Below are 14,744 nucleotides of genomic sequence, written 5' to 3'. Positions count from 1 at the left end.
CTTTCCGGCTCGCTGTCCCTAGTGAGAAGCAGGGCAAAATTGAACTGAAATGTGTTAATCTGGTGAGCTGACTTCTCTGACGCTCCAGCTCTCCTCTCCTGAGAGCGGCCGCTTCCATTCCCAGAGTCCGTGCAGCCTGGGGTTAACCCTTTGTGGGGTGCGCTGGGGAGCATCCCCAAGATGACACAGCAGCGCTCTGGGAAATTTCCATGAGGCTCCTGTGTTAATCTAATTTGACTTAGCAACGGCTTGGCTGTGCCGGAAGCCCAGATGGATTTTTTTCGTTGCGAGGTGCTTGCAGGATGGGCTTTCTGGCGTGGCTTCATTCTCCTCGGGGTGCCGGGGAGGGGAATTTCACTGCTGGTCACCCTCAGCGGAGGAGCAGGGCTGCGGAGAGGAGGTATCGCTGCACGCTGCTGGCTTTGAGGCCAGTCTTATTTGACTCAGAGGCAGCGTTATCACAAGCTTTCTTCTCTCAAGCCTTTTCCAAGAGAACAGGCAGGGGAAGGGAGTGGAGCCCACGGATGCTCCTGTTCAGCAGGCTCTGTTGGGGACCTGTCCAGACCAGAAGCCAGTTAAACTGGTTTCCTTCCCTGATGTCCCTATGGGTTTTCCTGGTGAGCTCACCACAGGAGCCCAGGGTCCATGCTGTTCTTCCAGCCTGACCCAGAAAGACGGAGCTGATCCTGATCCATATTTAAGGGAGAGCCTGTCCTGGTTCCGATTCCTTTCGCACGCATGAGCTGCGCAGAGGTGCCGCAAGGCACCCGGGGCTGTGCGTGGGGAATTCCCCTGGCGCGGCCGAGGCCTGTCACGAGCAGGAGCCAGGCAGACCTCCGGAGAACGGCCTGACCTGGTACAGCCGAGCTCCATCTGGCCCCCTATCCTGTCTCCATCAGCGGCAGACGCTTGGGGAAGAGTAGAAGAACAGAACGAGCAAGCGGTGATGCTTCCTCCGTGTTTTCCCCCTGCCGCCGGCAAATTGTGGCTCAGCAGCTTTGAGCCAGAGCGAGCGCTTGGTCTTTCGTGTCTTGGTGGATTATTTTTTTCCCTTTTGTCTCTAAATTTCAGCCCTCATGTGCCTGGGGTCTCCGTGGCAGCGTCCTGCAGCAGGTCCACCACCGTGCGGCACCGCTGCGTGCGGCTTTTGTCTCTGCGCAGGTGGAGAGGCAGCGAGGGGTTCCCCATTTCCCTTCCCCACCCTGTGTGGGGTTTTTCTGTCACGTCTGTTTCCCCCTTTCAGCCTCTTTTTAGGCCAAAGAGTCCTCATTTGCTTGGTTGTTTCTCACTTAAGTGTCCTCGTGCTCCTCCCGGTCCTACACAGTCCTCCGTTGTTCCTTGCCGCTGCTGGGGCAGGGAGGGCCATCCCTGTGCTCTGTGTGTGTGAACCCATCAGGATTCTCCACTTCTTACCCCGTTTCTTTGCTCCTCAGCCGTCCTGGTGGGGCCAGGAAACTCTTTTCCAGCCACATGGTCCCCCCCAGTCAACTGGCATCACTCAGTCCCTTTTCCTCCCCTTCCAGTGCTGACAGCCAGCTTTCCAGATGGGAGCTGCAGCCCGTGCCGGCTGGGAACATGAGCTTCCTTCAAGCCTTGCTGCTCAAAAGCCCCGTTTTGGCCAGACCTCCCTTCTCCGACATGCCCAGGAGAGGAAAGGCAGCACGTCCTTGGCTTGTCGTGTAACACAAAGGCTGTTTCAGTCTCGGGAGCTGCGGTGCAGTCGTGGTTGGTTACTAGTAGGGATGTGTCCAGGTTATACTGGGGGAAGCAGGGAATCTTCTCTTTAAGTCCTCCCTGCCAAGCGGAGTCTTTCTTCTTGCAATGGAGAGAGGCCGTGGCTTCCTGCTGGGAGAATTATTTTAATACGTAAGCCATCTCCCATAGCAGTGGCAACTCAGCTTCTCGGGAAGCATCTTTTCAAAGGGCTGAAACGTTTGAGCCGAGGATGAGATCCCCCAGCCCTCTGTCTGGTGCAGCCCTCGACTGTAACGAGCCTTTTGCAGCTGATGAGGAATCAGTCGGGGCCCAATTTTCCAGCGCTTTCACGGGGAATCGGACTCCTCCGGCTGGGTTGCTGAGATCAGCAGCAGAGTGCCAGTTCCCCTGTCAGGCACTGAATCGCTTAGGGCTTTGGTTGCCCTACCAAGGTACTGAGCTCCAAAATTAGGTCCCGGGACCAAAAATAACTAAATTAAAACCTATAAATTTTTCTCTTAACAAGCAGAAAATCCCAGGGCTGGAGGCCGAGGGACAGCGTGTGCCTGATTCTTATTTAAAAAAGCAATATCTGTTTGCTTGTTTTAAGATCGCGTTGTTCACCAAAGGAAGCGGCGTAATGTGGAAAACTACTCCGAGCGCGCGGGTCTGGCACGGCCCCGTTGTGCCGTCAGGTGTCGGGGAGAGATCGGGCCAGGTTGCGTCGGTGGTCTGGGGATCTGAGAGGCCACCTTGTCCTGTGCTCCCACAATTCAATCCCGTTGGATTTCTTTGGCCTTATCCCTTTTTTCCAGGGGAGCTATAATTGAATCCAGCCTGGTTTGGCTGCGCGTAGGTCTCTCGGAGGAGACCTCTGAAACCCAAGGTTGTATAAGCTCTGTGCAAACACTAAAGATCCCAGGGGACTCTTCCAAACAGTAGCGTGTCCTGCCGCCCTTGACCTAAATATCCCAGCAGTAGTGAAATCTAGCCCTCTGGTGACGACGCTCCGACGCTCTCCTGCGAGCTGGCGGTGGCATTTAAACTCGCCTAATGTCAGTAAGTTGGCTCCGTCGAATGGCTCCGTAAATAACTCGGAAACCGAAAGGGAAGGCTTAAAAGCTGCCCTGAAGAGTGCAAGCTTGGAAAAGAGCAAGCCTCTCACCTGGCAGGGATTGGGGCAGAGCGCCTTGGTCCTGTGTGGTGGGGCTGGTGGGGCTCTGGCTGCTGCGGGTTGGGTGGATTCGCTGTTCGGCTGCTGGGTCGGGCAGTAAAGGCTTCGTCTCGTGTGGGTGGTACCTTGGGCACCTCATACAGGGGAGCCTTGGCCCCACAGCAGCCTCCGGGCTCGATGGTACAATGCGATACAGGGGAAAAGTGTCGATGCGGTCTCTTTTTGGGCGTTGGTCCCATCCTGGGGATGAGTTGAAGCTCTGAGGCTTCCTGAAGGCGAGGAGACCTTCCTGGAGAGCTGACGGTGGGCACCACAGGCTGGAGCCCGGGCTGCACAGCCTGGCCGGGGCGTGCCTGAGTTTTGGGGGTGAGGGGGAAGGCATTAGCTTCCATTTTTCAGTCTTTTTTGAGAGCAGGACCGCCAAGGCTGCACTTTGTGTGCTTGGGAGCCCTGAGGCTGGGGTAGCAGGTGATTGGGGAGCCACTAATGAACTTCTGTCCACCTCAAGGGTGAAGGAGACCTTCCAGAACTGGATTTGGGGTGTTCTTCCCCAGCAACCCAAACATACCTGGGCTGGAAGAAACCCTGAGGGTTGGGAGGGCCCCGGGACCCACCCCGGGCCACCGCTGCGCTCGGGGCTGGAGCTCGCTGACAGCCGGAGAGCGATGGAGTGGATCGGAGCGGATCCTGAGGCTTGTTGACTGCGGGTGTGAACTGAACTGTAAGAGGGAAGGGTTTGGTATTCAGCTTGCTTAACGCTTTGCCGGAGACCTAATTAACTGAAGTGTTCTGTACAAAGGGAGCCTTTATGAAACACTGGGTGCCTCCAGGACCTCAGCGAAGGTGCCGAGGGCCCACGGTAAACGTTCCTCCTGCCTCAGCGCTTCTCGGGCAAAACCGATAGAGGCGAAGTGCAACAGTCCTGATGTTTTGATGCCAAAAGATGTTAAATCTGGAGGCGGGGGGAGGCTCCTTCGCAGCTTGCCTGCAGAAGGAGCACAAACCTGGTATTTTCCACGCACGCAATGCCTGCAGCTTTGGAAGCACAGCTTTCTGAAGAGGTTAAGCTTTTGGCTTCTCTACCTGTTGCTCGGCTGCTCCAGCAGTTGGGACCCCAAGGAGCAGAGGGCATGTTTGACCCCCTTCAAATTAATCTTAAAAGCTGTGGCTTTTTTACGGTGGCTGTAGTCCAGCTCGAGCTGGGGCTTGACAGAGGCTGTACAGGGTGCACAGACCTTCCTGGGGCTCGAGGTGGCTTTGAGTTTTCATCTGGTCATGCTGGCAGGGGGCTGGGAGCCAGGAGCTCTGGAAATCTGTATTCCGGTGTGCGTGTTGGTGCCGTCGGGAGAACGTGGCCCCTGCGTAGCAATGCGGAGAGGGCCCGGCCGTCTGCCTGCTGCCTGCCCGGCTTGGCGGGCCCTCGCCCCACTTCTGCGACGATTTCCACCCCGGTGGGCTGCGTGCAGCTCCGTTAGCGCTGGGAAGGCTGGGTGCAGGTGTGGTCCAGGGTGCTTCCCCAGGAGGGAGAGGGGATTTAGGATCGTGTGAAGGCCTGGAGGCTGCCAGGGGTCTGATGGGGGCAGGAGCCTGGGTGGGTGATGCGACCATTGCCGGGGCAGGAGGACGATGGCTGCTGACACGGTGCTGGTTCCCAGCAGAGCTGAGCACATTGTGGCGGTTTCGGGGGGACAGGCTGTGAATGCTCCTCTTGTCGTCCTCTACGTCGTCCTCCCCGCTTGCTGGGAAGCCCAGCAAGATGCTTTGAGCCAAGCAATGCCGGCTGTGAGCTACAGGAAGATCTGCACGCTGCCGCCTTGGGCGAGGCAGAGATGGCGGGGTCGCGGTGTGCAGGAGGTAGGGCCCTTCTTCCACCTCGCCTCGGGTCCTGCCAGCTCTGGCACTGGCAGCTGCGGCGGAAGCGTCTGGCTCGGAGAAACCCAGCCCAGGGCAGGCGTTTCCAGCCGAGTCAGAGGGGAGAAGCCCTCGGCTACAGCCCCGCTGCGGTGCTGGGTGTCTGGCAGCACGGCAGCCTGCCCGAGGCGCTTGTGTGTCGGCAGCAGCTTCTCTTCCTGAATTTGCCGGTCCCTCCTTGAGTCATGGTGATGCTGGGGACACAGGATTAATTATGCTGATGGACGCCGCTCGCTCTAGGCTGCTGTCACAGAGCAACAGCCTTGATCCAAACGTCTGATCATTGCAATAAATGCTGGCTGGATTGACGGCGTGTGGTGCATCTCCCTGGAAGGCCCCACTCGCTGCATGCTTATTTGGGTTAGGCATGCGGACGCGTTGTGCCTGATTTTCTCTTTTCCTACTTGCTCGGAACTTCATTATTAGTTAATGAGATCTTTCCATTCTTGGCAACCTCTCGAGCTTGAAGAAGGTTTCATGCATCGCACGGGGCCTCTGACAGTGGTTAAAATACAAAGCTGGGGTGTTTTTTCTCTGCTGTTTGCTGGCAGGGTGACTCCGTACAACACCATTCCCCTCTGTTTCCCCCACTCTAAACGGAGGAAGGTCTCGCAGAGGGGAGAGGCTTGCTTTCGCGGTGGGGATGTGCTTGTGGGACCTGATGGGATGTTGATGGGAGAGCGCAGGTAGGGTAGGGCTATTATAAAACCTCCTTCAGGAGCAGCTTTGCAGAAGGGAGCGGGTCTAGGTCTCCATTTCTGTGTACGCAGGGTTGGTCATCTCGCAGCACCAGCCCGGCTTTCTCCCCACATCTTCCTCTTCGGCCTTGGCCTCGGCCAGTCCCGCTTGCCCAGCTTCAGCTGCTGAGGTTGTTTCTTTTCTCCACCCGCCTCCACATCTGCATCGCTTAACTGGCTTGACACGTTTTCCTTAAAGCTGCCTAAATAATTCACCTTGACTAAGAGCAAACAGCAGTGCTGGCCCCGGAGGAGGCTTTCTGTGAATGCCAAGTGGCTGGAGGGTACCTGCTGTACCGGCCCTCGGCAGTGCTGGTGAGGCAGACCCCCACCCTGAGCTCAGTGGTCTGCTCAGCCAAAGAACCAGCGCTGGCTGAGGCAGGTCACCGGTGCCGGCAGCAGTGGATGCTGAGCCGTCGAGCAAGCCTGACTCTGCAAAACCCAGGTATCCCGGACTTCCATCAGCCTGCTTCCCGAGAGGGCAGGGATCCTGCATCAGAAAGCTGAGATGCTCCAGGCTGAGAGGATCGGTTTCCTTTAGTAGTTCTGAAAATCCTTGGGATTTTGTTCTTTTCTTCTTTTTATGGAGGAAAAAAAAAAGTCCATTGGGGTTAGGCCCATATTAACTCCTTCCCATGATGCTTGCCCCCCCCGCACCCCCTCAGCCTGCCGCATCGGGCTGATGGACAGCTGCTCCCGTGCTGCTGTATCTATTCCTCAACTTCTGCGTTCTTGCACCAAAAATCCTCAGTAAAGAGGAACTCGGTGAGCTGCCCTACTTCTCCTCGTATAAAATATTAAACCAAATCCTTCGGCGCTTGGTTCCTGCTCTTGGTTTGTGTCCGGCACTGCTTTGACAGAGCTGGTGCTGGAGCTGTTGCGCTCTGAGGACAGAAACGTGTTCAGCCGAGTGTCCGCAGAGGAGAGGATTGCTCTGTCGCCGTTTCCGCATCGCTTGGCTCATCGTGCATCACCAACCCACGGAGCTGGAAATCCCGGAATAAGAAATGCCCAGAAATCTGTATGTGGGGCCCAGCGTGCGGCTCGACCCTCGGGTGTCCAGCCTGGACGCCGAGGCCAGCTCTGCCTCGGCCAGCCTCGCTCGAGCGGCACCTCCTGGTGACACCACCACCACTCCTCAGGTCCCGTCCCCCTCTCGCTGCCATCGGGGGTCTGAATCTGCATGAGGGGAACGGCTCTGGTACCGGTGACGGCGCAGCCGTGCAGTGCGGCTCCTAGGAGTGGAAAACAGATCGGCTGCTTCTTGACGGTGCATTGTTAAAGGTTTCACCTCCCCCAAAATGACACATTGCGAGCAAAAATAGAACAAGACAGAACACACAGACCCACCCACACCATCCCCACCACCCGGCAGCCAAGTGCACGCGGTGCCAAACCCTTGGTTTTAAAAGCTGATGCTTTTTCACCCTCCCTCTCCTCAGCCCTGCCACCACCTGCCCTGCCCCAGCAGGCGGTTCGGTATCCTGGTGAGCTGACCATCGCACCGGGAGCTGCTGTGCTATCACCAGGCTGCTGGGAGGATCGCCATCCAACCCACGCCGCGCTCTGGATCTGGCTTTGGTCTTCGCCTGGTGGATCTGAGGATGGGGATATCTCCTGGTGATGGTGTTCGTGCAGGAAATTCTCTCGCCCGCTGCACGGTGGTGCTGTTGAAGCGATGCGAGGGACAGGTTTGGCTGGGAGAGCCACCTCCGGTGTGGTGGCATGGCTCGCTGTGAGCTGGGGCCATCTTCGGATGGCAAGGGAAGCTGCCTCCCAACCAGGGAGCTGGGTCCAATTTCTTGAGTGCCGCCGGCGTGAAGGGTGGCGTGTGCTAAGCACAGTTGGACCAGGCAAGGATCTGCCTGGAAAACCTCCAGGAAAGGAAGAGTTGCTCCAGGAGATGGTAGAGCTGTCAGCCGTTTGTCAGAGGCGCCTAACGAGGCTGAGGCCTGCCTTCGTCACCCTGGATCCTTATTTGCTTAAGAGTAGGCAGTTAAACTTGCAGGGGAATTTGCCGAGGCCTTCGTGAGTTCCCCCTGTGATCCAGTTTTGGGGCACAAAGCCACCCCATTAGTTTCACATCTGAGGATTTTGAACGTCAGGAGCAGAGATCGGTGGTGGTGACTTGCAGGAAGGGCTGGAGAGGTTCGGGCTGGCTGTTAGGGAGGAGAGGAGCAGAGAAGCGCCGGCGCTGATCCCCACGCCCATGGGACAAGCAGCCACGGCTGGAAGGAGGTTTAGGCACAAGGGAAAATTCTCCCCGATGAAGCTGGCTGAGCACGGGGATGGTTTGGCTGGGGCATATGTCGCCTGGCCAGGCCGGGAGGGCGGTGAGGATGAGGCAGCGTGGACAGAGCTCGTCCCAGCAAGCTGCACGTGGAGGCAGAGACGGCCGTGAAACGTCCCTCCATCACCCAGCGCGCTGCTCTAGTTACGGCACGGCGGGAGCGAGGACAGAGCCGTCCCGTGGGGGACTGTCGAGGCTGGGAGGAAGACTGCTTTCACTTGTTCAGTAGCGATGCCAAGCAAAGAGAAGTTCGACAGTCATTGCAGAGCAAGTCCTGCCTCAGTTTCCCTGTGGAAGTAACCCAATTAACACTGACATCTCCTGGGGCTGCCGTGAAGCCACTCGTGTCCTCCTGGGACAATGAAATCATGCTCGGCGAGCTCTTGGGGGGCTAAAACATCCAGGATGTGCCTGGCCAGGGTCTGCTCAGCCCCAGCACTTTCCTCCCGAGGAAGAGACACAACAAGGAGGGACCCGGTGGCTTTGTGGCAGCAAGCGGCTGCGCCGGCATTGTATTTATCCGTGCTGTGGCCGTGAGGCATTTGCAGCTGGCGTCTTACGCACGCTTGCCTTTGCGCTGATGGGTTTTCTCCCACCTTTGATGCTCTGCATCTGCTCTAACAAGCCTTGGCCCGAGCACGGGCTCGCTGCCTCCCCCTTTAGCCTTCGAGCTTTTCCTGGGAAAGGCCTGCGGGGGGAAACAGCCTGGAAGTAAATAGCCATTTGCTGGTTCTTGTCTGGTTCTTTGCTCACTCTCAGGGAGCTGTCGATGCTTGGGATGGTGACTCCCAGCCGATGTGCCTTGCCTCTGGTGTCTTGCTGGCAGGTTTGGAAGGAGCCTGGTGAGTTCTGCCTCGCAGCTCAGGTCTGTGCTGATTAGAAGGAAAGACTCTCTTAGGAGGAAAAAACTCAGCTGGTTTTAAACCCCAGTCAGGTTTGTGCTCTGGTTCACTGCGCAGCCACGTACACGCTCCAGCCCGAGGGAGTCGGGGCGGAGGGCGGGAGCCTCGCAGTGCTGCGCCGTGCCCGGGCAGACCCCGCCACACGGGGACGCGTCCTGCGAGGGCACTTAACCGGCCGAGCTGCCCCTGGCAGCACACGGATCCTCACCCGGGAGAGAAACGTCCCTCCCCTCTGGGGGGGCTTGTGCAGGGTGGTCTCTGGGACGATCATGCCCCGAGAGCGGGGCCAGGTGCCGCCGCTGCGCTGGCTCTAGGTGAGGACCTGGGGACACGCAAGACGATGCTTGGGGATGTGCCACCTCCTTTCAACGCCTTTACTTCCCCGTGGGGTGAGAGCGGGGCCCCGCAGACCCCGGTCGCCTGCACCATTCCCCCTCTCGCCCTCCAGCCTGTTCGACTCCTACAATCCGGGGGCGGTTGGGAAACCGACAGCTGGAGCCAACCCGCGCCAGCGCCGGTTCGGCGCTGCCATGCCAACCCCGTTTCCATGGCAATGGGCACCCAATGGGTGACCGCCAGGCAAGGCCAAGATGCCCGAAAAAAGTGATGCGGTGACCCCGAAATCGCCGGCCTGAGGCTGGGAGCCTGCGGCCGCTGCCAGTCCCCGGTGCTGCCCGCGCTGCCTGCGCTGCCCAGAGAGCTGGATGAAATCCACCGCGGGGCGCGGGTGGGTGTAACAGGGCAGGTAAAACCCTGCGAAACCATCAAGGAAAAAAAAAAAAAAGGTGTGTGTCTGTACACCCAGCCCCTTCGACAACACCCTCCAACCGTCTTAGAGCCTAATTTAATTAAAATCGATGGATCTTACATAATCCTCAGGGTGCCGTGCTGCTGGAAGCCGCCCCCGCCCGGTGCTGGCGAGGGCCCCTGGGTGTGGGGGTGTCGGGAAGACAGCGGGGCGCAGGGAGACGCGGTCCCCGGGGCCGGCTGCCCCCCAGGGCTGCTCGTTACTGGCCCCCCCTTACGTAAGTCGCTGAAGCCCCATGTTTATACAGCTCCAGATTGAGGACTAGGTGCGTATCAAAACATTTTAAAATAACTCTGCCTTTTGTTAGCACCGCAGCTATCTTTAGAAAAGATTTTATTTTATTTGAAAGCCCTCTCCGGGAGGTTTCGGTGGAATAGATCCTCAGCCCGCCAGCAGTTTGAAAGGACATGGGTGTGATGGAGATCTTTCTTGGCTAGAAACATGGTATTGATTATTGCATAGTGATCTGATAAATCCCATCCTGCCCTCACAACCGCCTCCTCATCCTTCTCCTGAGATTTCTGCAGCTGGAAGTGGCTGTGTTTTGCTCAAAGTGTTGCTCGTGATCCACTTGCCCCCTTCCAGTGCCACACCGGGCTGGCTCTTCAGGCATCCCGCTCCACGGCTCCATCACCTCTGTGTCAGCAGCTGCCTGGGTTACAACAGCTGATGGTTTTCCCAAACACGCTAAAATTGGGAGGAGAAGAACCAGCTCTGGTTTTTCATGGTGAGCCGAGGTTGCAGTTGTCCTGTTTGCAGCCTGTTCCGTTGCGGCACACTGGGGAGAGGGGCGCGCGAGTCTCCTGCAGCGGGCAGGGTGGCTGGGGTGTCTTTGTGTTGGGGCTGCCGACCTGAACCTTCTCCCTTCCTAGATAGGGCCAGCAGCGCAGGAGAGACTGGGCATCAGCCTGAAGCGTTAGGGATGCTCGCAGGAAGGCCCAGCAGAGGCTCTGCCTTCCCTTTCTGCTTCTTGTACCCTGCTCTCAGGTTTCCTGCTCTCTCCAGGCTCTGATCTGTCCGACGCTTAGCATGTTGCCTCTTTCTTCCCCCCACAGGAGACAGGAGCAGTTCCAGACAAACCCCGACAGCTACAACGGAGCTGTGCGAGAGAATTATGCCTGGTCCCAAGACTACAGCGACCTGGAGATTAAAGTGCCTGTGCCCAAGCACATCGTAAAAGGCAAACAGGTAAAGTGGTGTTCATGGTGTGCCTTTCAGCCTTTCCCGTGGGGTGCCCAGCTTTCCTGAGAAGCTGTGTTTGGAGCGGGAAGGTTCCTTGTGCTTCGTACTCAAGGAGCAGGATGCGGTTGTGCCTTTTTCGCTGGTGGTGGGTGTGTGGCTGGTGGGGACCGACGGTCCCAGCCTGGCCGCATTCCCGTCGTGACTGCAGGGTCCTGTTGCTCCAGCCGCAGTGGGGTTCCCTGGCACCGCGTGGCAATTTCTGTGCTTTTTCTCTCCTCTTCCACTGACTGCAAACTTGCATGTGGGTTTCTGAGCCTGGCTGAGGATGGACGCTCCTTCCCCAGTTGCTCCCTCTGTCTCGGAGTGTCTCCTGCCTCTCGCTTGCAAGCAGGAGCTGCTGGAATGGCTCCTCTTGGGCACTGGAGTGGCACTTGGGAACCGGAGCAGGCACCGCCCGGGTGAGACTTGACCTGCTCTGGCGGAAGGGAAGGCTGAGCGGCCGGACCCTCTCCCTGGCTGCCTGCGTGGGCAGGGAGGTCTCACCTCCGTCCATGGCTCAGGCAGGAACTTTCCTTCTCTGCTCGTGGCCACGAGCGATCACCTTGTTTTTCCTTCACCACTTCTCTTCCCTCCCGGCGAGGGTCTTGAGAGGAGCGTGCCCACGGCTGGCGTTAGTTGGACCCAGAGGTTTGAACTGTCCTGTCTCCCGAGTGCTGCCCTCCCCATGGCTGATTCTGTATTTTTCCATTTGGGAAGTCCGCGCTCCCCCACCTCCCGTTCTTCTCTGCTTCCAGGGCGGCTGAAATGAGCACGCTTGGGTTTGTTCACCGGCTCCAGCCTACACAGCTCCTGATCATGCCAAAAGAGTGTAATTGGCAGCAGCAACCCGGACCGGAGGGGTGAGGGAGCAAACGGCTGCCACGGGGACAGCAGGGGGACCAGGAGATGCATCTCTCCCAGTGGGTCTCTAAAACAAACCCAGGCTGTTTCTTGGAAGGATTCGGGGGCATCCAGACGGATGTTCCATCCCTCTGCATCATATTGCGATCACGATGCCTCTCCCTGCCCAGGGAAGGGCCCTTTGTGCCAGGAGAATTGTGTCCTTGCCAAAAAACAACGCATCAGGCTTTGTCTGCCCCGTCCTTTGCCACCCAGAGGCGTGGGGGCCTTGCAGGTGCTCGGAGGAGCTGGGACGGGACCTTTTCTTGACTCGAGGCTGTGCCATCCCTGCGGAAGAGCCCCTGCGTGTCAGTGGGGGTGATAATCAGGGCAGTTCCCTGCCACGCCGTTGCCTGTGGCACAGCTCTGCCTGCCCTGGCCCCGGTTTCTGCCTGCGCTGCCCTCTCCGGGCGATTGATTGTTCAGACATCGGACTTTCCTTATCCTTACGAGGCATCTCCTGGTATTTGGTTCGTACATCCCTCTTGGGGCTCCTCTTGGCAGCCGACTTTTCATTTTAAAGTGATTCTTTAAATCTCTTCCAGCCTCGGGGGAGTGGAAGCAGATAGGCTGGGTCACGGGCCTGAGCAGGATTGTTCAGAGCCATTTTAAAGCTCGATGGACTTCGGATGCGTTGTTGATGGGTTCCTGCAAAAGAGCAGCATTCCCCTACATTCACCACACAGCTTCATCTTTTTAAAAAATTATCAGGTTTTTGGCTTCTGCCTGCCAAGGCGAGATTAAAAATCTCCTCCGTTTGGTCCCTGGGCTCAGAGTGCGCCCAACTCTAATGCTGCTCAAAATCTTCCTTATGACACTTTTTTGGATTCAGGCTGTTGCTATGGCACATTTTCGCTCAGGCGAGTTTAAGGTTTCCTTGTGTGGAGCTCCAAAAAAGTGTCCACGGAGCAGGAATGGGCAATGGGGTAGGTGGGAGCATCTTCCCCTGTGCTCTCCACCTCTCTGATCTACTTACAGGCACAACAGGGGCCCATGGATCCGAGCGCTTCCCGAGCACTTAAATAGAGATAATGACAACAAGCCTCTCTTTTTGCCTGGCTCGGAGGAGACGAGCTAGATTCCTTCATAGGTTTGTGTTTGCTTGTTTGATTTGCGTGGGCGGGTGTGGGCGTTTTAGTGTGCACAGAAATTACTGTGGTGGAAAGCCACGGCAGAGAGCTGAGATCTGGGTTTCCTCGCGAGTGCCAGGAAAGCCAGGCATTTTGGGGGGCAGAGGTGCTCGTGGGGAGCGCATGGTGGCGGACGAGCAGCCTTGGAGCCTCCGGGGTGGCCCTGCTCATGGCTGTGGGACAGCGTGTTTCCCATGGGATCGCCCTTGGCCTCCCCCCAGCCGCTGCCTGGGGTCAGGTGCAGGCTGTCCGTGCCTGGTTCTGGCAAAGCCTGGTTTTGCCGGCGGTGCGTGCCCCGAGCCCAGTGCGGCAGGACGGTTCAGGTGGCGGAGGGAGGAAGGGCAGCCCCTCGGAGAGCCCGGCCACCCTCCCAGTGGAGCGGGGATGCCAAGCGGAGGCAATTTTTCCACCAAGGCACCCGAGAAGGAGCCGCTGCCCACGTGCGCCAAACCCTGCGTTCACCGGGCACCACCACGTACGCACGTGAGTCCTCTCGGACATTCCTCTCTGCACAAGGCCTCTCCGGCGGCGCGTGCTTTGCTCCTGTCCCCTGTCACCGCTCCGGTGGGCTGGCGTGCCAAGAGGGGCCTTTTTGCTGGCTGCAGGTAGAAGCGGGTGTTGTGATCGCTTCTTGTGCTGGCCGCTTGCGCGGCGAAGTGGCTGGATGAAGGCTGCCCGCTTTGGATCTCTTCTTCCATTTGGGTTTTTCCACTCCCTCTCCTAACGCCTTGCTGGTCCCAGAGCCACCTTGAGGACGTCCCTCAGCCCCACCAGCTGTCTTGTGCAGCCACCTCGGAATAAAACCCCTCTCACATTTGATTTCTCCTGTCCCCATGGATCCCACAGCCACAATGCTGCGTCTGTGCCTTCCGTATCTCCAGCCTCCCTGGCCCTCACACCCAAAGAAGCCCCCCCGAGAAGGCGACTTGCGGGTCACCTTGCTTTTTTCCCCTTGACCCTTTCTGGGCAGGCCCCGTCCTGTGCCGAGAGCGCAGCGTCAGCAGCCCCGTCCCTGCGCCCTGGGAGCAGAGCAGTCGGTGGTGGCGGGGAGCAGAGCCTCGTCCCCACACCTCATCCCTGCGGTGGGGCCTCAGCCCTGGCCTGGAGGAAGCTGCTCTGTGCTGCAGCCTCTCTGGAGACGTTTCCCGTCCAGGAGGAGCTGCTTTCGGAGAGGCTGTCCACAGCCACGTGCCGGGGGAAAGCCAAGCGTCCTCTCCTGTCTGGCAGAGCTGGAGCTCGCATCCCTTCCCCGATCCCCTGCGACTGCGGTCCTGCTCCCAGCTGTCAGCGTTGGAGCTCAGTCCCCGTGTCGCCCTGCACCGTGTGTGCTGGGCCTCCTCTGCTCCTGTCGAAGCCCTGGCAGCTCCCCGTCGCACGCAGCTGGTTTGGGGGCTTTATCTGGGTGGCATCAATCAGGTGCAGCCGTGGTGCCCTCCCCGGCTGGAGCAGCTTTGCCTGTCTCTTGCCTGCGTGGAGCTAGTGAGCCGCTGGAAATCTCCTAGGTAATGGATAATGTAATAACATTTCAAATGAGATCTGCAGAGCGGGAGGAAGATCTGGGGGAACTCTGGGAGAGAATGCAGGCAAATCTCACTGCAGTCTCCTCCTCTCGGGCCAGAGACGGAGCAGTGCCGGGGGCCACAAACCTGCCCCTTCCCGGACAGGTCCTCCCTTAGTCCCCTGGCCTGGCCCAGCCCAGGCTCTCTGCTGGCGGCAGCTCGGGGCCGAAGGGGAAAGGAGAGAGCATATGGTCTCTCCGGAGACCGAGGGTACTGCGTGCCGCGCAGCAAAGTCGCAGTCTGCCTCTGTCTCCCCAGGGGAGAGCCATGTCACCTCCGCAGCAGGTCGGAGCAGGGTTCCCCATATGGCTGCTGCGGGCGGGAGCTGGCCCCGTTCCTGGGGACAGAGCTGCCTCGTCCCCGCGCCCCCGCGGCGGGGAGAAGGGGAGCCGTGCCGCAGCGTCCCTCCCGCACGCG

General features: G+C 58.5%; 1 protein-coding gene and 1 long non-coding RNA gene across 2 annotated transcripts in view; both read left to right on the top strand.

The window, feature by feature from the left end:
• Positions 1-14,744, top strand: part of LOC309603125 (nudC domain-containing protein 3-like) — a 32,314-nt gene that overhangs the window by 8,004 nt on the left and 9,566 nt on the right. The window contains exon 3 of the mRNA XM_082337575.1: positions 10,573-10,705. Within this exon, the coding sequence (XP_082193701.1) occupies positions 10,573-10,705 (133 nt within the window). The remainder of the gene's footprint in view (positions 1-10,572; positions 10,706-14,744) is intronic.
• On the top strand, positions 11,503-14,270 carry LOC309603126. Its single transcript, XR_014230783.1, has 3 exons — positions 11,503-12,108; positions 12,617-12,728; positions 13,183-14,270. It is a non-coding gene; the product is annotated as an uncharacterized lncRNA (long non-coding RNA).

This window comes from Platalea leucorodia, assembly GCF_965183815.1.
Source record: "Platalea leucorodia genome assembly, chromosome: Z".
NCBI lineage: Eukaryota > Metazoa > Chordata > Aves > Pelecaniformes > Threskiornithidae > Platalea > Platalea leucorodia.
This window is presented reverse-complemented; position numbering and strand designations above follow the sequence as displayed.